Raw genomic sequence first — 27,189 nt, forward strand, 5'->3', positions numbered from 1 at the left:
GTGACTAAGCGAGGCAGGTGAATCACTTGTGATCAGGAGTTTGAGACCAACCTGGCCAACAAGAAGAGACCCCGTCTCTACTACAAATCCAAAATTTAGCCAGGCGTGGTGGCAGGTGCCTGTAATCCCAGCTACTCAGGAGGCTGAGGCACGAGAATCACTTGAGCCTGGGAGGCAGAGGTTGCAGTGAGCTGAGATCACACCACTGCACTCCAGATTGGGTGACAGAGCGAGACTCTTCTTCAGAAAAAAAAGAAAAAGAAAAAGAATGCCTAACCTCCTGGGAATGCAGCCCACCAGGTCTCAACCTCATTTTGCCCAGCCCATATTCAAGATGGAGTTGTTCTTGTTCAAACACCTCAAACAGTACCACAGGGTGCACACCATGGAGTGTGTGTGTGTGTGTGTGTGTGTTTGGGGAGCCATATGTTGTTGCACTGAGCTTCTGCCCTGCTATGAACTTAGGGTTGCCACCACATCTATGCAGTGGCTTGCAAGGGCCGTCATGCCCACTTTTCTTTGAGCAAATCATTCCCGTCTATTGAGGCTTTGCTATGCGCTTGGCACTATGCAAACATCTTTTTAATCCTCTCCAAACCTCTTTCTGGCAGATGTTATGCTTATTTCATAGATGAGACTCAGAGGTTAAGGCACTTCCCAGCGGTGGGATCACGGAGGCGTTTTGTGGCTTAAGTAGCTCCTAGGTAGCAGTAGTAGACCTTGGCCTCTACGCTGATTAGAAAGCAATTGTTCTCTTTTTTGTTTTTTTGAGACGAAGTCTAGCTCTGTGCAGTGGCGTGATCTTGGCTCACTGCAACCTCTGCCTCCCAGGTTCAAGCGATTCTCCTGCCTCAGCCTCCTGAGTGGCTGGGACTACAGGCACGCGCCACCATGCCCGACTAATTTTTGTATTTTTAGTAGAGACAGGGTTTTACTATGTTGGCCAGGCTGTTCTCAAACTCCTGACCTCATGAACCGCCTGCCTCAGCCTCCCAAAGTGCTGGGATTACAGGCGTGACCCACTGCGCCTGGCCTTTTTTTTTATTTTTTGAGATGAGGTCTCGTTCTGTTGCCCAGGCTGGAGGGCAGTGACAATATCACGGCTCACTGCAGCCTCTACCTCTCAGGCTCAGATGATTCTCCCACATTAGCCTCCTGAGTAGCTGGAACTACAGGAGTGCAGCACCATGCTCAGCTAATTTTTTTAAAAAAAACTTTGTAGAGACAGGGTCTTGCTGTGTTGCCCAGTGTGGTCTTGAACTCCTGTATTCAAGCGATCTGCCCCCTTGGCCTCCCAAAGTGCTGGGATTACAGACATGAGCCACTGTGCCCGGCCAGCAACTGCTCTTAAGCTCTGCTCCACTTGCCTTCATTGACTGGATCACACTGGTCTACGCTGCCCTACAGATCTTGGCTATCTTCTCTAATGTCAAGATTTTGTTTTCTATTGTTGTTTCATTACAAGCCAGTGCAGCATCAAGCCACTTACACCCTAACATATTTTTTCTCAGCTCCACTAACTCATGATGGAAAGAAAAAGATCACACATCAACATCAACATATGGGCTACAAACAGGCCCTTCCACCAAAAAATACGAGGTGTGCTTTTTTTTGGTAAGAAGCATTGAAGACAGTCAAATTTTTTTTTCTGTTTCAACCTAATAATCTTTGTAACCTCCTGGTTTGAGATTTTAAAGGTCATCTCATTGCCCATTTAGTATAAGCACCGGAAAATTGCAGGTGGTTTTTTTCTTCCAGCTGTTTTGAGAAGGGCTCATTCATCTCTTTGAGCTGATAGACATCTTTTCCTCTTATAACAATATGATAGACTGGGTGCAATTGCTCACGCCTGTAATCCCAGCACTGTGGGAGACCTAGTGGGCAGATCAGGTGAGGCCAGGAGTTCAAGACCAGCCTGGTTAACATGGTGAAACCCCGTCTCTACAAAAAAATGCAAAAATTACCCAGACATGGTTTTGTGTGCCTGTAGTCCCAGATGCTGGGAAGGCTGAGGCACAAGAATCACTTGATCCCGGGAGGCAGAGGTTGCAGTGAGCTGAAATCATGCCACTGCATTTCAGCCTGGGCAACAGAGTGAGACCCTATCTTTTTTTTTTTTTTTTTTTTTTGAGACGGAGTCTTGCTCTGTCACCCAGGCTAGAGTGCAGTGGCCGGATCTCAGCTCACTGCAAGCTCCGCCTCCCAGGTTTACGCCATTCTCCTGCCTCAGCCTCCCGAGTAGCTGGGACTACAGGCGCCCGCCACCGCGCCCGGCTAGTTTTTTGTATTTTTAGTAGAGACGGGGTTTCACCGTGTTAGCCAGGATGGTCTCGATCTCCTGACCTCGTGATCTGCCCGCCTTGGCCTCCCAAAGTGCTGGGATTACAGGCTTGAGCCACCGCGCCCGGCCTATGAGACCCTATCTTAAACGAACAAACAAAAACAGAAAACTTTTATAACCCAGTATTCCCCATATTTATTTGACCCAGAGATATTTTTGGAGGAATGACACCTGTTCTGGATTGAATTGTGGCTCCTAAAGAGATATGCCAAAGTCCTAAGTCCCAGTTCTTCAGATGTGACCATATTGGAGAACAGGATCCCTGCAGATGTATTATAGTTAGTTCAGATGAGGTCACCCTTGACTAGGATGGGCCCCTAATCCAATATGGCTATTGTCCTGAGAAGAGGAGAAGGAACACAGGCTCTCAGCAAGCTTCTTCCCATCTGGGAGTGATGCATCTAGAAGCCGGGGGATACCAAGGCTTGCTGGCCAACACCAAAAGCTGGAAGAGGCAAGAAGGATTCTTCCCTACAGCCCTCAGAGGGAGCATGGCACTGCCAACATCTTTTTTCCTTCTTTTCTTTCTCTCTTTTTTTTTTTTTTTCTTTTTTTGTGAGACAGAGTCTTGCTCTGTCACCCGGGCTGGAGTACAGCGGTGCCACCTAGACTCACTGCAACCTCCGCCTCCCAGGTTCAAGTGATTTTCCTGCCTCAGCCTCCTGAGTAGCTGGGACTACAGGTGTCTACCACCACACCTGGCTAATTTTTGTATTTTTAGTAGAGACAGGGTTTCACCATGTTGGCCAGGCTGCTCTCAAACTCCTGGCCTCAAGTGATCCGCACGCCTCAGCCTCCTAAAGTGCTGGGATTATAGGCGTGAGCCACGGCGCCCGGCCACTGCTAACATCTTGATTGCAGACTTCCAGGCTCCAGAGCCGGCACAGAATACATTTCTGTTGTTTTAAGCTACTCAGTTTGTGACACTTTGTTCTGGGAAACTAATACAGCATCCATTAGCATCTCTCGGACAGTTTGAGAAGCCCTGAACTAGAATCATTCAAAAGCAATCCCCAGTGGACCAAAAAGACGAAATAATTAGTCTGTGGAGGAAATTGTTTTCCCAAACTCCAGGTAATATTTGTTTTATTCCTAATAAGAGGAAATACATTTGAACAAAGAAGCTCTCATAGTATTGGCAATTTTATATATGTCTCTGTTATTCTAATTTTTTTTACTTGCTGGGCTTGGTAATTCTTCAATGGACACAAAAGCTATGACCTAGAGAGACTACAGAGTTACTGGTAAGTGCAGGTCCGAGGCCCTGGGCGTCCCCATTCATAGACGGTGGCGTGTGAACGAACAGCTTAGACCTTGGGCAAAGCTTGTGCTGGTTGAGAGCGGCGAGTCTGGGACAGGGACCCAGGCTGCTCCCTGCTGCTTTCAGGCTCCTCTCTCTTACACTTAATGCCCAGGAAACTGAATATTTTCATCAGCAGCAGATCTACGATCTCCCCTTCCTCCGATAGCTGCAAGAGAGAAAGAACCAAGCAATGTACACAGAACCATCTTCTTTGGGGGTTTTTCTGTCTAAGGGGAAATCACAGTTTTTATTTATTTATTTATTTGTTTGTTTGTTTATTTATGTATTTTTATTTTTGTTTGAGACAGAGTCTGGCTCTGTCACCCAGGCTGGAGTGCAGTAGCGCAATCTGGCTCACTGCAACCTCTGTCTCCCGGGTTCAAGCGATTCTCCTGCTTCAGCCTCCTGAGTAGCTGGGACTACAGGCGCCTGCCAGCAAGCCAGGCTAATTTTTATATTTTTAGTAGAGAGAGAGTTTTACCATGTTGGCCAGGCAGGTCTCAAACTCCTGACGTCAAGTGATCCGCCTGCCTCAGCCTCCCAAAGTGCTGGGATGATGACAGGCTTGAGCCATTGCATCGTGCCCAGCTCAAATCAGTTTTATTGTCCAGTTTGGTCCCAACCTAGGTCCCTTCACTGTTCAGAGCTTTTTTAGGGTGGGAAGTCCTCCCTCTAGGAATCCCAAGGGTGTGTGCTCCATCCTTTATCCTCAGGGGGTCCCTCCTCCTCTCTGTTGAGGATGACTGGGTTTTCACGGCAACATTTCAAATTCCCAAGCCAGCGCAGAGTAAGCCTCGGCTGGGCGGCTGACCCTGAAGTTAAACAGCACGTGGGCCCCCTTCTGAGATGAGCGTCTCCCCTTTTCCTGTAGGTCAGAGTGTTGGTGATGGCTCCTTTCATTCTTTTTTTCTTTTTTCTTTTTTTTTGATACAGAGTCTGGCTCTGTCACCCAGGCTGGAGTGCAGTTGTTCAATCTCAGCTCACTGCAGCCTCTGCCTCCCGGATTCCAGCGATTCTCCTGCCTCAGCCTCCCGAGTAGCTGGGATTATAGGCACCCACCAACATGCCCAGCTAATTTTTGTATTTTTGGTGGAGACAAGGTTTCACCATGTTGATGGAGCTGGTCTCAAACTCCTGACCTCAGGTGATCCACCCACCTCCCTCCCAAAGTGCTAGGATTATAGGTGTGAGCCACCACGCCCGGCCCTTTAGTTCCTTATTATTATTCCTTCTGCTTGCTGTGTTTATCCTCTGGCCTGGCTTGGTATGGGAGGAAGTTCTGGGAATGAAAAACTCAATAGGTGTTTCTCTCCGGACACTTCTCAACCATATATACATATTTAAGAGTGACTTAAAGCAAAGAAAGAACAAATTTTAGGAAACAGGAATGGCAGACTTCACATAAGGGATGTAGGTGCCAAACAGGCATGTTCAGTAAACTGGTCAGAAAATGCCCTCTACCACGCCAACAGAGGCTGGGGTGGAATTTATGTACAGGCTGAGCACGGGGGCTTATATCTGTAATCCCAGGATTTTGGGAGGCCAAGATGAGAAGATTACTTGATTCTAGGAATCTGAGTCCATCCTGGGCAATATAGTGAGACCCCACCTCTACAAATAATTTTTTAAATCACAGCCAGGCATGATGGCTCACAACCTGTAATCCCAGCATTTTGGGAGGCTGAGGTGGGTGGATCACCTGAGGTCAGGAGTTCAAGATCAACCTGACCAACATGGTGAAACACCGTCTCTACTAAAAATACAAAATTAGCCGGGCGTGCTGGGCACATGCCTGTAATCCCAGCTACTTGGGAGGCTGAGGCAGAAGAATTGCTTGAATCTAGGAGGCAGAGGTTGCAGTGAGCCGAGATTGTGCCATTGCACTCCAGCCTGGCAACAAGAGCAAAATTCCATCTCAAGAAAAAAAAAAAAAAGTTTAAACATCAGGCCAGTGTGATGATTCACACCTGTAATTCCAGCACTGTGGGAGGCTGAGGCAGGCGGGTCGCTTGTGCCCAGGAATTTGAGACCAGGCCAGCCAACACGGGGAAACCCCAACTCTACCAAAAAAAAAAAAAAAAAAAAAAAAAGGCGTGGTGCAGTCCCAGCTACTGGGAAGGCTGAGGTGGGAGGATGGCTTGAGCCCGGGAGGCCGACATTCCAGTGGGCCGAGATTGCACCACCGCACTCCAGCCTGGGTGAGAGAGCAAGCCCCTTTCTCAAAAGCAAGCGAGCAAACAAACAGAAGAATTTATGTACACAGGTCCTGCGCATTGCTGCTGGGAATCTAAAATGGTACAGCTGCTTCAGAAAACAGTGTGGCAGGTCTTCAAACAATTAAAGAGTTACTGTGTAACCCAAAAATGTCACTTCTAGGTATATGCCCAAGAGAAGTGGAAACATATGTCCATAGGAAATCCTGACCACAAATGTTCATAGCAGCATTGTTTATAAAAGCCAAAATACAGAAACAACCCAAATACCCATCAGCTGAGGAACGGATAAGCACATTGTTGTTATATCCACACAAAGGAATATGACTCAGCCGTAAAAAGGAATGACATGTGGATGCATGCTACGGCATAGATGAATCTTGAAAACATGATGCTAAATGAAATAAGCCAGACACAAAAGGCCACGTATTGTACGAGCCCATTTATATGAATATGAATTTCCAGAATAGGCAAATCCAAAGAAATAGAACGTAGTTTAGTGGTTGCCAGGGGCTGGAGGCATGGATATGGAAGGTGATTATTAATAGGTAGGGGGCTTCTTTGTGGTATTGAAAATGTTCTGGGCCCAGCTGTGGTGGCTCACACCTGTAATCCCAGCACTTTGGGAGGCCGAGGTTAGCAGATTGCCTGAGATAAGGAGTTCGAGACCACCTTGGCCAACATGGTAAGACCCGTCTCTACTAAAAATACAAAAAATTAGCTGGGTGTGGTGGTGGGCACCTATAATCCCAGCTACTCGGGAGGCTGAGGTAGAAGAATCACCTGAACTCGGGAGGCAGAGGTTGCAGTGAGCCAAGATCACGCGACTGCACTCCAGCCTGGGTGACAGAACAAGACTCTGTCTCAAAAAAAAAAAAAAAAAGAAAAGAAAATATTCTGGAATTAGTGATGATGTTTGCACAACTCTGTGAATATACTAAAAAACATTTAATTGTATGATTTAAAATGGTTAATTTTATGGCATGTGAAATATATCTTCATTGTTAAAAATATAATTTATTTACAATGGATGAGTTGAGTCTTCTGGTAGAAGGAACCCACTCTGGCTACCTAATTGCATCTCCAAATTAAGGTACAGTTGGAGTACCTGGGCATCAGACCTAGCAATGCTCTCTGCTTCCTTGCTAAAATGGATATTTCCCCAATGCCACAAAATTGTTTTTGATATATCAAATCTTTTTGCAGGACAAAGGCATTGTGGTATAATATGAACCATATTTGGTCTTTGACCTTGGTTCCTGTCACAGAGCTCCTGAAACCCTTAGAATTTACTAACAGGAGTATCTTTTGCTATTCATAATGAGCCCTCTTTCATGACACCTGAGTTTTTGCTAATGAGTGACTTAGGGCAGGCCCCTAGATAGCTTCAGGAAGGGGCAGGTCACAAGAAAATTCTCAGATGGTCAAGTCTCTGATAAAAAAAAAAAAAAAAAAAAAAAAAGCCATAATATTTACATATAACCCACACACATTCTCCTGTGTACTTTAAGTCATCATCTATAAGTACCATTAAGTACTTATAATACTTAACACAACGTAAATGCTATGTAAATAGTTGTTATACAGGTTGAGTATCCCTTATCCAAAATGCTTGGGATGACAAGTGTTTTGTGTTTCAGACTTTTTTCAGATTTTGGAATTTACATAATGAGGTATCTTGGGAATAGGACCTAAGACTAAAGAGGAAATTTATTTATGTTTATATACACCTTATACACATAGCCTGGAGGTCATTTTATACAATGTGTATTTTTAATTCTTATTTGTTTATTTTTTAAAGATAGGGTCTTGCTGTGTCATGCAGGCTAGAGAGCAGTGGTGTGATCATGGCTTACTGCATCCTGGGCTCAAGCTGTCCTCCCCAGTAGCTAGAACAAGAGGGACATGCCATCAGGCCCAGCAAATTTTTGTATTTTTTGTACAGATAGGGTCTTGCTATATTGCCCAGGCTGGTCTTGAACTCCTGGCCTCAAGTGATTCTCCTGTCTCAGCTTCCCAAAGTGCTGGGATTGCAGGCGTGAGCCACTGGGCCCAGCCCAGTATATATTTTTTTTATTTTAAAATTTAAAATATGAAACACTTCATAAATTTGCATGACCTCCTTGCGTAGGGGTCACACTGATCTTCTCTGTAGCATTCCAATTTTAGCATATGTGCTGCTGAGTGAACACTGGCTCAGTATTTTCAATAATTTTGTGCACGAAACAAAGTTTGTATTAAGTAGTTATGTGTGGAATTTTCCACGTGTCACCTCATGTGAGCATGCATACAACTTTGGATTTTGGAGCATTCTGGATTTCTGATTTTTGGATTAGGGATGCCCAATCGGTATAAGATACTCAGTTGGTGTCTGCTGGAGAATTGCTTGGTGTGTGGGGAAAATCTCCACACATTTGGTCACAGAAGTGTTCTGTGTTTAGTGAGAGTTTAATAGAAGTAAAAATTTGTGTTTCCTTTCCAAACACAGATCGGGGACACACATTACAAGTGTACCAGAGACCATTTAGCAACAGAGGAGGGGCAGCATTCTTAGCATTCTTGAATCCTGTGGGCAATAATTTCCTGGTTTCCAGGAAAAATAACTCTTTAAAATGATCCTTTAACATGATGGAGTATGTCACCTTTAAGAAATCTTTTGCAATTTAGAAAAACAACAACAATACCAAATTGCTGCTCTTGTATAGAAATGGAAAAATTCAAAGAAGAGTGTCTTAAGGGTTTCTTTGTTAGACATGCAGATTTTTCCTTTTTTTTCTTTTGAGACAGGATCTTGCTTTGTCACCCAGGCTGGAGTGCAGTGGCATGATCACAGCTCACTGCAGCCTCCACCTCCTGGGCTCAGGTGATCCTCGCACCTCAGCCTCCTGTGTAGCTAGGACTGCAGGTGTGTGCCACCACACCTGGCTTAGGCATACAGATTGAAAGAACCTTTCAACTGGGATAGGAAGGGTGAGCTGCATAATATGTCACCCTTCACACAGCTATACCTCCAGAAGGGCAGGAAAAAAACAAAACAAAACCATACATCCAAGTCAGACAGACCCAGGTTGAAATTCCACCTTTCCTACTTTCTAGCTCTGTGGTTCTAGGTAAATGATTTCAACTCTGTGAGCCTTGGTTTCCTTCTCTGTAAGTCGTGAATAATTATACCTACTTCACAGAGCTGTTGTGAGGATTAAATAAAATGTGCAAAGCCTTCAGCACAACTTCCATTGTGAAGAGAGTGCTCTGTGGGTGGTGCTGGTGGCTGTTATTAATCTGCAGTCTATGTGCTCATATCCCTCTTCCTGCAGGGAGTTCAGCAGGCCAACTGGAGAATTGCTTGGTGAAAATCTCCACATATTTGGTCAGAAAGTGTTCTGTGTTAGAGAGTTTAGTAGAAATAAAAATTTGTATTTTTTTTTCTGTGAAAAAAAAAATGGATGTGAGGTTGACCATGAGTGCCCAGCTTGCTGCCCTCTGAGCCATGAAGACGTGGGTTGAGGTTTTGGAGTGCAGTATACGTTCTCAACCTTGGCTGTTCATTAACATTAAAATTACCCAAAGAGAGGACTGGGTGTGGTGGCTCACGCCTGTAATTCCAGCACTTAGGGAAGCCGAGGTTGGTGGATCACCTGAGGTCAGGAGTTCAAGACCAGCCTAACCAACGTGGTAAAACCCTGTTTCTACTAAATACAAAAAAATTAGCTGAGTGTGGTGGCAGGTGCCTGTAATCCCAGCTACTTGGGAGGCTGAGGCAAGAGAATTGCTTGAACCCAGGAGGTGGAGGTTGCAGTGAGCCAAGATTGTGCCATTGCACTCCAGCCTGGACAACAAGAGCAAAAACTCCATCTCAAAAAAAAAAAAAAAAAAAAAATTCCCAAAGAGACTTCAAACATACCAAGGGCTGGCTCATTACCCCAGAGGTTCTGTTGGTATTGGTCTCTGTTGGTGTTGGTCTCTGTTGGTGTTGGTCTCAGTTGGTATTGGTCTCTGTTGGTATTGGTCTCCTCTGTTGGTGTTGGTCTCTGCTGGTGTTGGTCTCTGTTGCTATTAGCCTTGGTTGGTGTTGGTCTCTGTTGGTGTTGGTCTCTGTTGGTATTGGTCTCTGTTGGTGTTGGTCTCTGTTGGTATTGGTCTCCTCTGTTGGTGTTGGTCTCTGTTGGTGTTGGTCTCTGTTGGTATTGGTCTCCTCTGTTGGTGTTGGTCTCTGTTGGTGTTGGTCTCTGGTGGGGCAGCCGTTGTTTCCAAAAGGCCCCAGGTGATTCTAAGGTGCACTCAGGGTGGAGGTCGCTGGTGTTGTGAACAGAGTCCCAAACTGGGAATCAGGAGGCCTGGCTCTGACACCAGCCCTGGCCCTCACTTGCTTGTGATTTTGGAGAATTAATGTCCTCCGTCTATGCCTCAGTTTCCCCTCCTGTGAAATGAGGGCTCTGAGCTACAATGATCTCTCAAGTCCTCTAAAGTCTAATGCCGCTCCAGCCTCTTCATAGTTCAGCATCAATGGCTGATCAGGAATAGGACAAAGCGACTCACCTGATAGTATTTTTGCTCCTCACTGAAGGCCACCAGGATGACAGAGACAAACAGGTTCAGCACCACAAATGTCATAAAAACGATGCAGGACCCAATGAGAAAGGAGCCAAGCACTGGGCTATGGTCCAGGACCTGTCAGAAAGAAAGCCAGGGTCATCGAGTGTCCTGGGTCCCAGCAGCCACTTCCCCTACTGGAAACCCTCAGAGGGAAAACGGTCCTCAGAGCTAGGCAGAGCCTGGAGCCAGGAAGGTCCCCTCTGCTTGAGGCTGAGAGAGCTGGGCAAGGAGGGAATGGGCAGCCCTTCACTTTCCACCGCTGCCACCTCCAAAGATGCTGCCCTTTCTGCCCAGGGTAGGGGGTGTTTCCTTTGGGAGACCCCTCTACAGCCCTCCCCTGAGTAGCCAGTGCCCGATGTTCCTCTGTGAGCAGGGGTCCCAAAGGCAAGCTGAGGGCTCTAGCAGGGGTGTCCACCTAGGGGAGGGAAAGCATTTCTGTTTGTCCAAACTTGCCCGATGCTTGCCAGGTCATGGGCCCAAGTGATGGCACGGGGTGGGGTGGGCAGGGAGTGCTTTTTCTCATCTTCATAGAGGCTCAGTGTAGATGGCAGCACCTGTGCCCTCACCCCATTACCTCCTCGTAGTTGAAGATTCCCAGCTGAAGGCTGATCATCGTCTCTGCCGCATCAAAGAGGGTTTTGTAGGAACGGAGTTTCCAACCAAACATTAAGTTCGACTGTCATGGAAAGAATTCTCATGAACAGGGAAGGAGGCTGCCAAGGAGCACAAAACCTGCTGTTTCACAGTGGGGTGGGTAGTCTGTGTCAGCCACAGCCCTGGCCGGGCTGGTCAAGCTACTGTACCTAAAGGGGTGTGCAAGTGGGTGTGCATACACAACTGGTTTTTGTTTGTTTGTGAGACGGAGTCTTGCTCTGTCACCCAGGCTGGAGTACAATGGTTCGATCTCAGCTCACTGCAGCCTCCGCCTCGTGGGTTCAAGCGATTCTCCTGCCTCAGCCTCACAAGTAGCTAGGACTACAGGCACACACCACCACGTCTGGCTAATTTTTATATTTTTCATAGAGACAGGGTTTCTCCACGTTGGTCAGGCTGGCCTCGAACTCAGGACCTCAGGTGATCCACCCGCCTTGGCCTCCCAAAGTGCTAGGATTATGGGCGTGAGCCACCGCACCTGGTCCACAACTGGTTCTATATGGCATGCATGTGTTTCTCTCTGTGGGTCTGTGCGTGCAAGGCCACACATGTGTCTGTGTGAGAGTGTACATGTATATGCCTGTGACCATCAATATCTACACATATGCACTTGTGTGTATGTATGTGTATATATGTGTATGTGTGTGCATATGCATGTGTATATGTGTATGTGTGTATCCATGTGTAGTGTTTGTGCGCATATGTATGTGTGTATATTTGTATGTATGTGTTTATGTGTGCGTGTGCATGTGTGTATATATGTGCACGCCTGTGCACATACATGTGTATGTGTATACGTGTGCGTGTGTATGTGTGCACATGTGCATGCGTGTGCATCTATGTGCATGTGTGTGCATGTGTGTGTCATGTTTCTGGAAGTGCTGCCTGGATGACCTTGTCCAGAACCTTTGCTGTGTCCACGGCCTGTTGATGATGCCCATCTTTGTGTGCATCAGGATGAGGGAGTGCCCAGGGTGCCTCTGGGACTCACGCAGGCACCTGCTAAGCCACCTGGCTGTGTTCTCCAGATGTGGCCCAAATACCTGGCAATGAAACTGGGCACTCTGTGGCTCCAAAGTCTTCACTCTGGGGAACTGGGATGAACGGATGATGGGCTTCTGCCTGGGGGAGGCCCTCCCCTCACCACATTTTCCCTCACCACAACTCCCCACTCCCAAGACTTTCCCAGGGCTGCGGTGTCAGAGGGAGGCCCAGCAGCCCTTGGCTCTGGCTCTGAGTTGGTGACTTTTGGTCCCATGGGACACTGCACTGTCCCTGCAGCCCAGACACTGCATGGAGGGCTAAAGAAATCCACAATAGGGTTTAGACGGGAGCTTTCACCAAAATCACAGACTCCAGCTTTCCAGAGCAGACCCGCATCACTCCCTCAGCGCACCCCACCTGTTTCCGAGGGTGGGAGAGGAAGATGGGGCGGCGCCGGGGATGGAAGGCGGTCAGGGCTGAGGTGACAGAGAGGCAGAGCTGAGTGAGGGTTGGGGTGGAGTGGGGACTAGGATGTGATGGGCTGGTGGATGGGATGATTGGGAAGGAGTGGAAGGCAAGAGACGGGATGGAGCCAGGGTGAGAATGGGGAAGGCCCTGGGGTAGGGTGTGGGCCAGGATTGTGCTAAAGGCCAGAGATGAGTGGAAGGCCGGGGCTCGCATGGGAACACGGTGGGCAGTACGGGGCATATTTAGAAGGACATCAGGAGGTGGTGGAGGCCAGGATGTAAGAGGGTCTTTGTTTCTCACATTATCATAAAAAAGAATTGAAAATTTAATGTTTTTGGCTGGGCACGGTGGTTCACGCCTGTAATCCCAGCACTTTGGGTGGCTGAGGTGGGCAGATTACCTGAGGTCAGGAGTTTGAGACCAGCTTGGCCAACATGGTAAAACACTGTTTCTACCAAAAATACAAACATTGGCTGGGTGTCGTGGCACATGCCTGCAGCCCCAGCTACTCGGGAGGCTGAAGCAGGAGAATCACTTGAACCTGGGAGGCAGAGGTTGCAGTGAGCCGAGATCGTGACACTGCACTCCAGCCTGGGCAACAGAGTGAGACTTTGTCTCAAAAAAATAAATAAATAAAAATAAATAAAATGCCAGGCACAGTCGCTCATGCCTGTAATCCCAGCACTTTGGGAGGCCAAGGTGGGTGGATCACCTGAAGTCAGGAGTTCGAGACCAGCCTGACCAACTTGGTGAAACCCTGCCTCTACTAAAAATACAAAATTAGCCAGGCGTGGTGGTGCACACCTGTAATCCTAGCTACTCAGGAGGCTGAGGCAAGAGAATCGCTTGAACCTGGAAGGTAGAGGTTACAGTGAGCCTAGATCGTGCCACTGCACTCCAACCTGGGCAGCAGAACAAGAATCCGTCTCAAAAAAACAAAATAAAACAAAACAATGTCATGTTTTCATTTATGTTTTTCTGGTCACACAGGGCCATGCTTGTCAATGTGCTCTCACTGTTAAAGTGCTGAGTGAAGTGGCATCGGCCCTCCCAAGTTCACGAGTCACGTCTTGAACAACAAGCACTGGCATGGCCTGTGGATGTATCTACCTTCACGTCCCACCTCTGACCCAACTCAAGGACGTGGTGGCCCCATCCATCCCCCAGCATGGCAGCAGTGCTCTGTGTGTGTCTAGGAGTTAGCCCTGTGCCTTCTGACCAGCTGGGAAGCCAGGAGAACTGGCACATTCAGGAGGGGTCTAGAAGCACAAAGGAATTCTTCCTGAACCTGGAGCATTTCAGCACTAGAGCCTATCTATGCCTCCTCACCCTACCCACCTGAGCTCTCCAGCCTTTGCCATTTGAGATGACTGGTGCATGAGCTCACAGCGAAGAGCCCCTGTACTCAGAAGAGCCACCACCTTCCTTGGGTTCCCAGGGTCTCCCTAACCCTAACTGTCCACTTCCCACCACCAATTAGCCTTGGCTTCTGCAGAGACCCGCCCCAAGCTTGTCCCAAAGCAGATACTTACCGCGATGGAATAAGCCAGGAGCATGGTAACAATGACAATGATAAAGCCTGAAATGTCGCCCCAGGCACGGCCTAGGGCTGCCGTGATCATGTTCATTTTGGGATTCAACCTGAGCAGATGCCAAAGCTTCCCTGTGGACAGGAGTACCAGGAAGGCGATGATGTAGCCAAGGGCGGCATCGGCTGCTGCTGTCTCACTGAAGCTGACGGCTCTGTGGGATCAAAATGGGATGGCTGCGTCTCAGAGACCTTGAGCAGTTCAGCTGGAACTCATCTGGATGCCAGATTACACTGATCGGCATTTCAGGAGGTGGGATTAGTTTTATCATCATCTCATAGGCTATCAGTTCCAGAAACAGGTCTGGGAAAGAGAGGCGTCCCAGTTCCCCCAGGGCGGTGATGATGATGATGAGAAGGAGGAGGAGGAGGAGGATGCTGGGAATTACGGTGTACACCTGTAATCCCAGGTACTCGGGAGGCTGAGGCACAAGAATAGCTTGAACCCAGGAGGCAAAGTTTACAGTGAGCTGAGATCACGCCACTGCACTCCAGCCTGGATGACAAAGCCAGACTCTGAAAACAAAACACCCTAAGTGCCTGCCCTCAATGTCTTTGTTAAATGAGGCGATGATAACACTGACCTTCATCAATTCTGATGATGCTTCCTCAGGTGCATACATCCTGCCTACCACATAGTGGACATTTAGTGTCCTTCCATTGGTCCTAGGGCTGATCTAGGCTTGCATGATCTCAGCTCACTGCAACCTCTGCCTCCTTGGTTCAAGTCATTCTCCTGCCTCAGCCTCCCCAGTAGCTGGGATTACAGGTGCACACCACCACACCCAGCTAATTTTTGTATTTTTTGTACAGACGGGGTTTCACTATGTTGGCCAGGCTGGTCTCAAACTCCTGACCTCGTGATCCACCCACCTTGGCCTCCCAAAGTGCTGGGATTACAGGTGAGCTTACTGGGGCCCTAATACTTGCAAAGGGCCTCCCCCAGAGGCCAAGAGGAGCCTAAGCAGGATGCCACATGGCCCTATGTTTTGGGAAGATTTGCACAAGATGTTCTATTTTGTCTGAGTCATCTCCAATCGTACTCACTTGCAGCTGGCCCCACACCTGAATCTAGGTGGCAGCTAGAGTTATGCCTGCTAGGCGTGCCCCGTTATCCCCTGAGCGTCCACAGCATCCCAAAACCTCCTTCTGACCCCGGGCCTCAAACAGAGCTGTAGGAAGAGGGGCCAGTATGGGGAGCCGGGGGCTGAGGAGACAGCCACTTACTCCTCCCTGTGGTTCCGGCAGCGCTGGAGATCCCTTTCAGCCAGGACAGCCCTCTTCACAAACACCGCCAGGGCACTCCAGCTGGCCAGGATGATGGCCAGCTCCAGAAGGTTCCACTTGCTGCGGAAATAGCTCCACGTCTGCTTTCTCATGCGCTTGCCCTGGAAAAGGAACGTGAGGTTGTGGCCATGACTGCCCCCATCCCCAGGGCTGCTCCCTCCCCACCCCAGAGGGCCCTCTGGCGGGAGGCTCCCCCAGCTCTGGCCCCCATGCACAGAGTGCCCGGGCCTCTCCCCAACCTTGTGCACAGACCCACTGAGGTTGGATAATAGGGCCTGGAGGCAGGGAACATAAGAACAAAATCAAATGGAAACACTTCAGCTGTGACAGGAAATATCCTCTTCATTTACATAGGGTGTACCCCGAGTAAATGACTTTGTAACTCCACTTTAACCTCTTCATTTACATAGGACGTACACCGACTAACCAATGGAAACCTCTAGAAGGTATTTAAACCCCAGGAAATTCTTTTTTTTTTTTTTGAGATGGAATCTCACTCTGCTGCCCAGGCTGGAGTGCAGTGGGCCCCATCTCAGCTCAATGTAACCTCTGCCTCCCGGGTTCAAGCGATTCTCCTGCTTCAGCCCCCTGAGTAGCTGGGATTACAGACGTATGCCACCACATCCAGCTACTTTTTGTATTTTCAGCAGAGATGGGGTTTCACTTTGTTGGCCACGCTGGTCTCGAACTCCTGACCTCAGGTGATCTGCCCGCCTCTGCTTCCCAAAGTGCTGGGATTACAAGTGTGAGCCACTACACCGGGCTGGCTGCAGTTTTGCAACATGAAAAGAGTTCATCCTTCTGGAGACTGACGGTAGTGACAGTTGCACAATGATGTGAGTGGACCTAATGCCACTAAACACTTAAAAGTGGTTAAAATGGTAAATTTTATGTTATTTCCCACAATTAAAACTAAATAATTTAGGCTGGGCACAGTGGCTCATGCCTGTAATCCCAGCACTTGGGAGGCTGTAGCTGGAGGATCACAAGGTCAAGAGATCCAGACCATTCTGGCCAACATGGCGAAACTCCGTCTCTACTAAAAATATAAAAATTAGTGGTGGCGGGTGCCTGTAGTCCCAGCTACTCAGGAGGCTGAGGCAGGAGAATGGCATGAATCTGGGAGGCGGAGGTTGCAGTGAGCTGAGATCGTACTACTGCACTCCAACCTGGCGACAGAGCAAGACTCTGTGTCAAAAAATAATAAAATAAAATAATAAAAATATATATAAATAATTTTTAAAATTGCTGAGCGTGGTGGCTCACAACTCCACAACACTTTGGGAGGCTGAGGAGTGACAATCACTTGAGCCCAGGAGTTCGAGACAGCCTGGGCAAAATCACGAAAACAGGCCGGGCACAGTGGCTCACGCCTGTAATCTCAGTACTTTGGGAGACCAAGACAGACAGATCACTTGAGGTCAGGAGTTTGAGACCAGCCTGGCCAACATGGTGAAACCCCATCTCTACTAAAAACACAAAAATTAGCAGGGCATGGTGGTGCATACCTGTAGTCCCAGCTACTCAAGACGCTGAGGCAGGAGCATCATTTGAACCCAGGAGGTGGAGGCTGCAGTGAGCCAAGACTGTGCCATTGCATTCCAGTCTGGTGACAGAGTTAGAATCTGTCTCAAAAAAAAAAAGAAAGAAAAAATCCCTTTCCTATCCCACTTGCAAGGAAGGGGAGAGGTGTTGGTGAGGCACCAGGCATCCCTGCACCCCAAACCCTGCTCATGAGCTATGAGCATGCTCCTTACCTGCACCACCATGTAGTAGAGGAGGAAGAGGAAGTAGATGAGCTCTGCCGCCACCACGAAGGGGTGCCAGCCGTCGGTGAAGGGGTACAGGCGGAGGCTCTGCAGGGCCGTGTGCGTAAAGAAGGTGCCTGGGGAGCAAAGTGCGTTCTGCTCACTCGGGGCCACCTGCTCTCTCAGAGCCATGGCTTCTGACCAGGAGCCATCAGGTCAGATGACTCAAGCTCAACCCCTTGAGGGCTGGCTGGGGCCAAGGAAAAACCGAAGTTATTTCAGACCCAAAGGACTGAACGTGGACACGTGGTAGACACCAAAGACAGCGGATGCACCAGAAGGGGCGGAGGGGCTGCAGTGGAAGGTCCTCCCCTCCCCTCGGCATTTGGTGTTGGCCTTTGGGCACAGACACCTCTAGATAAAGCACATCCGCCCATATAATGACGATTGACTCCCACTTGGTTCATTTAAAGCCATTTTGGGCCGGGCCTAGTGGCTCATGCCTGTAATCCCAGCACTTTGGGAGGCTGAGGTGGGCAGATCATAAGGTCCAGAGATTGAGACCATCCTGGCTAACGTGGTGAAACCTGTCTCTACTAAAAATACAAAAAATTAGCCGGGCATGGTGGCGGGCACCTGTAGTCCCAGCTACTCGGGAGGCTGAGGCAGGAGAACCGCCTGAACCCAGGAGGCGGAGGTTGCAGTGAGCCGAGATTGCGCCACTGCACTCCAGCCTGGGCGACAGAGTGAGACACCATCTAAAAAAAAAAAAAAAAAAAAAAAAAAGCCAGGCGTGGTGGCTTATGCCTATAATGCCAGCACTTTGGGAGGCCAAAGCGTGCAGATAACCTGAGGTTAGCAGTTTGAGACCAGCCTGACCAACATGGAGAAACCCCGTCTCTACTAAAAATATAAAACTTAGCCGGGCATGGTGGCGAATCCCTGTAATCCCAGCTACTCGGGAAGCTGAGGCAACAGAATCTCTTGAACCCAGGAGGTGGAGGCTGCAGTGAGTTGAGATCATGCCATTGCACTCTAGCCTAGGTGACAGAGAAGGACTGCATCTCCAAAAAAAAAAATAATAATAATAATAATAAAATTTTTAAAAAGATACACAAATAAACCCAAAAAGGATTTGGAAGAAACTATTAGCAATGGGGAATGACAACAGAAATTGAATGCCCTTCACTTTTCACAGTTCTGAATTTTAAAAAAAAAAAAAACACACATACACACAGACACACAAATATATATTCCTTTTTTTTTTTTTTTGAGATGCAGTCTTACTCTTGTCACCCGGGCTGCAGTGCAATAGCATGATCTCGGCTCACTGCAACCTCCACCTCCTGGGTTCACATAATTCTCCTGCCTCAGCCTCCCGAGTAGCTGGGATTACAGGTGCCCACCAGCATGCCCAGCTAATTTTTGTATTTTTAGTAGAGACGGGGTTTCGCCATGTTGGCCAGGCTGGTCTTGAACTCCTAACCTGGTGATCTGCCCCCTTCCCTCCACCGGCAATGGCCTCCCAAAGTGCTGGGATTACAGGCATGAGCCACCACTCCCAGCCTATATTACTTTCATAATTAAAAGTGTAATCTAATATTTTCTTAAAGTTTGGTATTCAATGGAGAGGAGGTTGGCTGTTAGGTAAATCGACCATTAGCTGAACAGACTATAAATTGGTTTTTAGTAGATTGTGATCAGCATTTTAAAGGGGGAAAGGAGGCATGAAGAAGAATAAATAGAATAGAAGACAAAATATGAGAGCCCATCACATGTAGTTTTTTGTTTTTTAAATTTTGTAGAGACCAGGTCTCACCATGTTGCCCAGGCTGGTCTTGGACTCCTGGGCTCAAGGAGTCCTCCCACCTTGACCTCCCAAAGTGCTGGGATCATGGGTGCGAGCCACCACGCCCGGCCTCATGGAGTTAAAGTACATGTTATTTGTGAACATTTCATCTTGGTTGCATGTGTGCTGGATTATGATGTAAAATGTACTTTGTGCTGTGTGCTGATGTATGGTGAAATATTATATTAGTTGATATGATCTGTTTTGTTTTGTTTTGTTTGAGACGGAGTCTTGCTCTGTCACCCAGGCTGGAGTGCAGTGGCCGGATCTCAGCTCACTGCAAGCTCTGCCTCCCGGGTTTACGCCATTCTCCTGCCTCAGCCTCCCGAGTAGCTGGGACTACAGGCGCCCGCCACCTCGCCCGACTATTTTTTTGTATTTTTTTAGTAGAGACGGGGTTTCACCGTGTTAGCCGGGATCGTCTCTCGATCTCCTGACCTCGTGATCCGCCCGTCTCGGCCTCCCAAAGTGCTGGGATTACAGGCTTGAGCCATCGCGCCCGGCAGTTGATATGATCTGTTACCAGGTCACATTCTCCCTTGCCCATCACTGCCAGCTCGCCACCGCCAACCCCAGCAGACTGGGAAGCTCGGGATTAGGCAATGGATAAGCTGCCTTTGGACTCTCAATAAGCTCTTTTAGGATAACTTGGGCAACAGGCCAGAAAGATGGGGAGAATTAGGGTGGAGGACCCTAATGCTTTGCCTTCGGGGACCCCAGGACTCATGGCTGCAAGGATAACCAAGACCCACACCTAGATTCACTAAACAACTATTTGCTCTGGAGCTGTGGCCCTGGGGTGGCTGCACCCAGGTAGGTCAGGAACCCCAGCCCAGGGGAAGGAGTGTCTGTCTTCTGGAGCCCCGCAGAGGGTTCCCAGGCGAGGCTGCCCACCCAGGGCGCTGGTCTCTAGCGTCAGCGTGACAATGCAGAACAGGTTGACGTTGGCGTTGTAGACAGTGAACTCCACAAACACAGCTCTGGTCAGGGCGTCCAGCCAGGTGTTGTCAAAGAGATAGCGGAGAATTCTGCGGAAAAGAGTGGCATTGCGGCACTTCTACCCTGCAGGGGCTCCATGTTCCCGCAGCCCCTTGACCGAGGCCAGAGCTTCCTGTCTCAACTTCTCCCTCTGCTTCTGCTCTGCTCCCTGGGCCACCAGGCCACCAGGGCTGCTCCTGGGAGTGGTCACATTTTGTAGCCCATGCTGTGATGTGGTGGCACCCCTCATCTCCTGTCCATGAGAGCAGAGATTCTCGAAGTGTGGTCCCCACACCAACAGCATCAGCATCACCTGGGAACTTGTTGGAAATACAGATTCTCAGGCCCGCCCTAGACCTGCTGAGTCAGAAACTCTCAGGGGAGCCCAGAATGCGTGTTTTGATGAGCCCGCCAGCATTCAGATGCTTTTTATGGTTTGAGAGCCATGGTGTTAGAAGAAACATAGTTCAGGTGCAGTGGCTCATGTCTGTAATCTCAGCACTTTGGGAGGCCAAGGTGGGTGGATCCCCTGAGGTCAGGAGTTTGAAACCAGCCTGGCCAACATGGTGAAACCCCGTCTCCGCTAAAGACACAAAAATACAAAAATTAGCCAGGCATGGCCAGGTGCGGTGGCTCACGCCTGTAATCTCAGCACTTTGGGAGGCCGAGGTGGGTGGATTATCTGAGGTCAGGAGTTCGAGACCAGCCTGACCAACATGGTGAAACCCCATCTCTACTAAAAATACAAAAATTCGCTGGGCATGGTGGCGCATGCCTGTCATTCCAGCTTCTCAGGAGGCTGAGATGGGAATTGCTTGAACCCAGGAGGCAGAGGTTGCAGTGTGTCAAGATCATGCCACTGCACTCCAGCCTGGGTGACAGTGTGAGACTATCTCAAAAAAAGAAATAAAGGGCCAGGCATGGTGGCTCATGCCTATAATCTCATCACTTTGGGAGGCTGAGGTAGGCAGATCACCTGAGGTCAGGAGTTTGAGACCAGCCTGGCCAACTTGGTAAAACTCTGTCTCTACTAAAAATACAAAAAATTTAGCCAGGCGTGGTGGCACGTGCCTGTAATCCCAGCTACTCAGGAGGCTGGGGCAGGAGAATTGCTTGAACCTGAGAAGTGGAGGTTGCAGTAAGCCGAGATCACGCCAATGCACTCCAGCCCAGGCAACAGAGCAAGACTCTGTCTCAAAAAAAAAAAAAAAAAAAAAAAAAAACAAGAAAAAAAGAAGGCCGGGCACGATGGCCCACGCTTGTAATCCAGCAGTGCCAGGGTTTCAAATCTAGGTCTCTTGTGTCAAGGGCATGTTGAGTCAGACTGCATGGACCCTGAGCATCCCTGCACGTTCTTACTGGGTATTCTTGGAATGCAAGACTGTGCTTGTGCTTTAGCCAAGTCGCTTCTTAGGGCTGTATTTGCAGTGTGCAACCTTGTGGGATGAGGTGATGCCTTCCTTTGGACAAAGAGCAGGCTTCTTTCTGCTGCTGCAAAAGCATCAAATGCCCCAGGCTCAGTATTGCAGGCACAAGCAGGCATCTTTCACGGCCCTTTGTTGCGAACTGACTCAAACCAATGTAATGTTCTGCTATGACTTTTGCTGTAACAAAATCCTTTGTCTCTGACCCGGGAATCTTGTGTCTTCTGCCAGCATCCATGAAACAGTTAACAGGTTAGCTTGTTGGCTTACAACTAGGGTAAAACCTCAGACTTTGCAGAATTCTTGACAGATCCTTAACTACTTCCCTCTTGCCTAAGGGCGGACTGCTTTGAGTGGTAGTGAGCTCCCCATCTCTGGACTGGCTCTAGCAGAGGCAACCAGGCTGTGAATGCTAGAGAGAGACTTTCCTTCCAATTCTGAGATGGCTCAGTTCCCAGGTACCTGAAAATACAACCTGCATGATTCTGAATTCACCAGGCCCTCCCACAAGGACCTGAATGAACTTGGTCCAGCCCTGTTTTGAAGACTACATTCCCCAAGCAGATGTGGACTCTAGCAAAAGACTTTACTCAGCTACAAATGAATCAAGTCAACCTTACCTTGACGTGCTTTGGCGATCAGTCCCCAAGGGGACCACGTAGCCTCCTCCCCGATACACAGTGAGTTTTCCCCAGATGGGATACCCTCGACGTTGGTCCTGGCTCTGGTACTGCCAAGCGTGGGGAAAGCTACTGCCATTACCGAGGGCGGTGGCATTCCAGCCTTCCCCGTAATCTGCCAGGTCTTCAGCATCCAGGGAATATGGCGCACGGCATCCGTTGAGAGATGCCTGCAGCTGCTGGGCAAGAGGGCAAGAGCTTTCCCGGACCCTCACTTGACGAATTTGGGCACTGCCGACCAACTTGGAGTTCCCATCAGTGATAAAGCCTAAAAAGAAAAACCAGGTGGGTAAATCTAGCAGTCAAAATAATCTTAACACATTCCAAGCTCCCTGGCCCGAGGCTAATGTGAACTTCAGCATACCCATTATAGAGACAGCCGAGAGAAGTTTATGGCCAACTATAGGCTACATTTATCCAAATAACCTCACCATCTCTCCAACTGGAAACTACTGTGCGTCCTGCGCAACTTCTCTTAGGGAATGGAACCCCACCACCCCATCATCAGTCTGGACATGCCTGTGCCCTTTCTCCTCAATCCTCTACCCCGTGGTTACTACATCCTATCCATCCTACTGTTTCCATGTCTTATGTACCCATCCCTTTCTCTCCATCACCACTGTCCCTAGTCCCTACACCAGCCCTCATCCTGTGTTCTCAGCATCCTAACTGGCCCACCCCCTCCCCCCACCTTTTTTTTTTTTTGAGACAGAGTTTCACTCTTGTTGCCCAGGCTAGAGTACAATGGCGCGACCTTGGCTCACTGCAACCTTCGCCTTCTGGGTTCAAGCGACTCTCCTGCCTCCACCTCCCAAGTAGCTGGGATTACAGGCACATGCCACCACACCTGGCTAATTTTTTGTATTTTTAGTAGAAATGAGGTTTCTCCATGTTGACCAGGCTGGTCTCAAACTCTTGACCTCAGGTGATCCACCCACCTCGGCCTCCCAAAGTGCTGGGATTACATGTGTGAGCCACTGTGCCCAGCCAACTTGCCCACCCTTTATTCCAACTTCCAGATGCTTCCAGAGTGATCCTTCTATACCACAGATTTATGCCACAGTTTCATGTAGAAATTCAACGGCGCCTCATTTCCTCGAGGATGAGATACTCACTCCTGAGATCCTTCACGATGTGGCCTGTTCATCTCTCCTGGTTTGCTTCTCACTGATCCTTAACTCACACCCTACACGAGAGTCACAACACGCTGCGGTTCCAAGAACGTGTATCCCATGGCGTGAGAGGCTGAGCTTTTCTCATGTTGTTCATTCTGCCTGGCACACTGTTTTTGCCTAGCTGGTTCAAGCTCTGTTATTACTCACTTAGGAGGTTCTCCACTCTTCATCGGAGGAAGGGAGGTGGAGAGTCCCTGCTTGTGTACACCCAGCCTTCTGAGAGTCTCTCCTTCATAGCATCTGATACTGTGGTTATTGATTGGTTTCCTTCCTTCCTTCCTTCCTTGCTTCCTTCCTTCCTTGCTTCCTTCCTTCCTTCTTCTTCTCCTCCCTCCTCCTCCTCTTCTTCTTCTCCTCCTCCTCCATCTTCTGCTTTTCCTTCCTTCTTTCTTTCTCTCTCTCTCTCTTTCTTTTTCTTTCTTCTTCCTTCCTTCTCTCCCTCTCTCCTCCTTTCCTTCCTTCCTGTTTCTCTCTCTCTCTCTCTCTCTCTCTCTCTCTCTCTCTCTCTCTCTGTGTCTCTCTTTCTTGACAGAGTTTCACTCTTGTCACCCAGGCTGGAATGCAAGGGCACAATGTCAACTCACTACAATCTCTGCTTCCCAGGTTTAAACGATTCTCCTGCCTCAACCTCCTGAGTAGCTGGGACTACAGGCGTGCACAAACACACCCAGCTAATTTTGTATTTTTAGTAGAGATGGGGTTTCACCATGTTAGTCAGGCTGGTCTGAAACTCCTGACCTCAAATGATCCACCTGTCTCGGCTTCCCAAAGTGCTGGGATTACAGTTGTAAGCCATTCCTCCTGCGGTGTTTAGGTTTTCTTTTCTTTTCTCCTTCCTTCCTTCCTTCCTTCCTTCCTTCCTTCCTTCCTTCCTTCCTTCCTTCCTTCCTTCCTTCCTTCCCTCCCTCCCTCCCTCCCTCCCTCCCTCCCCTCCCTCCCTCCCTCCCTCCCTCCTTCCTTCCTATCTTTGTTTGTTTGTTTGTTTGTTTAAGACGGAGTCTCACTTCTTCATCCAGGCTGGAGTGCAATGTCATGATCTCAGCTCACTGCAACCCCTGCCTCCCAGGTTCAAGCAATTTTCCTGCCCCAGTCGCTCAAGTAGCTGAGACTATAGATACGCGACAACACACCCGGCTAATTTTTGTATTTTTAGTAGAGACGGGGTTTCACCAGGTTGGCCAGGCTGGTCTCAAACTCCCGACCTCAAGTGATCTGCCCACCTCGGCCTCCCAAGTGCTGGGATTACAGGCGTGAGCCACTGCGCCCAGCCTCTCTCTCTCTCTCTGTTTTTTGTTGTTGTTGTTGTTGTTGTTTTTTAAGACAGAGTCTTGCTGTGTCTCCCTGGCTGGAGTGCAGTGGCGCAGTTTTGGCTCACTGCAGGCTCTGCCTCCTGGGCTTAAGCAATCCTTCCACCTCAGCCTCCTGAGTTGCTGGGATTACAGACATGAGGCATCACACGCGGCTAATTTTTTTTTTTTTTTTTTTTGAGACAGAGTCTCGCTCTGTAGCCCAGGCTGGAGTGCAGTGGCCAGATCTCAGCTCACTGCAAGCTCCGCCTCCCGGGTTTACGCCATTCTCCTGCCTCAGCCTCCCGAGTAGCTGGGACTACAGGCGCCCGCCACCTCGCCCGGCTAGTTTATTGTAATTTTTAGTAGAGACGGGGTTTCATCGTGTTAACCAGGATGGTCTCGATCTCCTGACCTTGTGATCCGCCCGTCTCGGCCTCCCAAAGTGCTGGGATTACAGGCTTGAGCCACCGCGCCCGGCCACATGCGGCTAATTTTTATATTTTTCGTAGAGGTAGGGTCTCGCCATGTTGCCAGGCTGGTCTGGAATTCCTGGCCTCAAGCAATCCTCCCGCCTCAGCCTCCCAAAGGGCTGGGATTACAGGTGTGAGCCACCACACTCGGCCTGGTTTTCTTACGACGCTGATGCTGACAGTGCTCTACGTCTGTTCCTAGCCGGGAGAAGGCACAAGGAGGCTGACACAGCCCCAGGGCTGCAGGACTTACCTGGGGGGTGACCATACAGGTTGCTCACGAAGGTGGTGTTGGCCCACTCAAAGAACTCTCGGAAGCCCAGCACACCTGAGAAGCCCCTGGTGAAGCTGTGCTCGAGGTGCCTGTTGAGGTGGTAGGCGCTGGGGTCCCTCTGCCCATAGGCCACGAGCAGTAGCATCCACAGGAAGCCCAGGTATGCTGGGGAGGGAGGCACAGCCCCTGGTCAGGCAGGATCCACAACTCCCACCCAGTCCAGTTCAAGAAGTGGAAAGGCTTCCTAGACCAGCCCCTTGCCCCTGTGGTGACAATGGAACCAATCTTTATAGAGGCAGCAGAGAGGAGTAAAGTCACAGACCATGGGATCTCCTGCCTGGGTCCAAATCCCAGCTCTGCCACATCTCATCCAGGTGCCCTTCACAAGTGACTCTACCCCTCCATGCCTCGCTCTCCCCATCTATGAAATGGGAATAACAATTCTGTGATGAGGGGATCAGTTACTATTAGAAAGCACTGGCCGGTGTGGTCGCTTGTGCCTGTAATCCCAGCACTTTGGTAGGCCCAGGCGGGTGGATCACTTGAGGCCAGGAGTTCAAGACCAGCCTGGCCAACATGGTGAAACCCTGTTTCTACTAAAAATACAAAAATGAGCTGGGCATTGTGGTACATGCCTGTAATTCCAGCTACTCAGGAGGCTGAGGCAGAAGAATCGCTTGAACCTGGGAGGCAGTTGTTGCAGTGAGCTGAGATCACGCCACGGCACTCCAGCCTGGGTGGCAGAACAAGACTCCATCTCAGAAAAAAGAAAAAAAAATAGAAGGCACATAAAGCTGTGTCTGCAGGCCGGGCACTGTGGCTCATGCCTGTAATCCCAGCACTTTGGAAGGCCGAGACTGGTAGATCACCTGAGGTCAGAAGTTCGTGACCAGCCTGGCCAACATGGTGAAACCCCATCTCTACCAAAAATGTAAAAATTAGCTGGGTATGGTGGCACACGCCTGTAGTCTCAGCTACCTGGGAGGCTGAGTCAGGAGAATTGCTCGAACCCAGGAGGCAGAGGTTGCAGTGAGCTGAGATCGCGCCATTGCACTCCAGCCTGGGCGACAGAGCAAGACTCCGTCTCAAAAAAACCACACACACACACACAAAAAAAACAGTGTTTGCTACATTATTTCTTAAATAGCATTTTTTAAAATGGGGCACTTGCCACTTTGCATGGCTAAAGGTATGATGGTGAAGACAAACACATTCCTGCCCCTCACGGTGCTCACCTGTCTTGTTGGAGACAGGTGAGTGTGACGTAGAGGATCTTTTAGGTGCAAATATTTAGCGTGGGAGGCTGGACATCACAATCACATGAGGGATCAGGTTCCTAGTGAACCAGAACCTCTGGTTCCCAGGCCTGGGAATCTGCATTCCAAGACCCTCCCCCTTTACTCCAACTGTCTCAGAAGACTTGAATGGACACCAATGAGTAGGACACCGTAGGGGCATGCACTACACGCTCTCTCCAAGGTCCACAGTGGGACTGAATCCCAGCGGCCCACCTAAAACCCACCTGTCAGGCACCCTGTCGGCTTCCTTCCCTCTCCACTGCCCTCTCTCCTCCAACCAGTGCTTTCCAGGACCACCTCCCAATTCAGCTACTTGCACCCAAATCTGCTCTGGGAAATCCAGACTCAGAGGCTCCCTGAGGTGTGAAGGCTTTTGACCAGAGGGGCCGGGGAAGCCACGCTGCAGACACAGTGCTTAGGCTGAGATTTAAAGAATACGAGGAATTAGGCCAGGTGCGGTGGCTCACACATGTAATCCCAGCACTTTGGGAGGCCAAGGAGGGCAGATCACTTGAGGTCAGGAGTTCAAGATCAGCCTGACCATCATGGCAAAACCCCATCTCTACCAAAAAA

The 27,189-nt window shown here is 49.2% G+C and overlaps 1 protein-coding gene and 1 non-coding gene across 6 annotated transcripts in view; both read right to left on the bottom strand.

Annotated features, from left to right (window-relative positions):
- Window positions 1–3,400: 3,400 nt before the first annotated feature.
- LOC105491535 (polycystin-1-like protein 2) overlaps window positions 3,401–27,189 on the bottom strand; it is a 127,866-nt gene continuing 104,077 nt past the window's right edge. For 3 of the 5 annotated variants that reach the window (XM_071085000.1, XM_071085001.1, XM_071084998.1), the window contains 9 exons: window positions 25,298–25,483; window positions 22,051–22,378; window positions 19,923–20,056; window positions 17,189–17,316; window positions 15,372–15,532; window positions 14,089–14,299; window positions 11,025–11,126; window positions 10,394–10,525; window positions 3,401–3,810 (listed from right to left, as the gene is read on the bottom strand). In XM_071085000.1, coding sequence (XP_070941101.1) covers window positions 3,649–3,810; window positions 10,394–10,525; window positions 11,025–11,126; window positions 14,089–14,299; window positions 15,372–15,532; window positions 17,189–17,316; window positions 19,923–20,056; window positions 22,051–22,378; window positions 25,298–25,483 — 1,544 coding nt within the window. In that variant the 3' untranslated portion in view covers window positions 3,401–3,648. Of the gene's footprint in view, window positions 3,811–9,758; window positions 10,151–10,393; window positions 10,526–11,024; window positions 11,127–14,088; window positions 14,300–15,371; window positions 15,533–17,188; window positions 17,317–19,922; window positions 20,057–22,050; window positions 22,379–25,297; window positions 25,484–27,189 lie in introns of all 5 variants that reach the window. The other 2 variants (XR_011616608.1, XM_071084999.1) reach the window with 2 other exon arrangements.
- On the bottom strand, window positions 7,944–8,049 carry LOC112428312 (U6 spliceosomal RNA). The gene has a single exon (XR_011616725.1). It is a non-coding gene; the product is annotated as a U6 spliceosomal RNA (small nuclear RNA).

The sequence above is a fragment of the Macaca nemestrina genome, chromosome 18 (assembly GCF_043159975.1).
Source record: "Macaca nemestrina isolate mMacNem1 chromosome 18, mMacNem.hap1, whole genome shotgun sequence".
Taxonomy (NCBI): domain Eukaryota; kingdom Metazoa; phylum Chordata; class Mammalia; order Primates; family Cercopithecidae; genus Macaca; species Macaca nemestrina.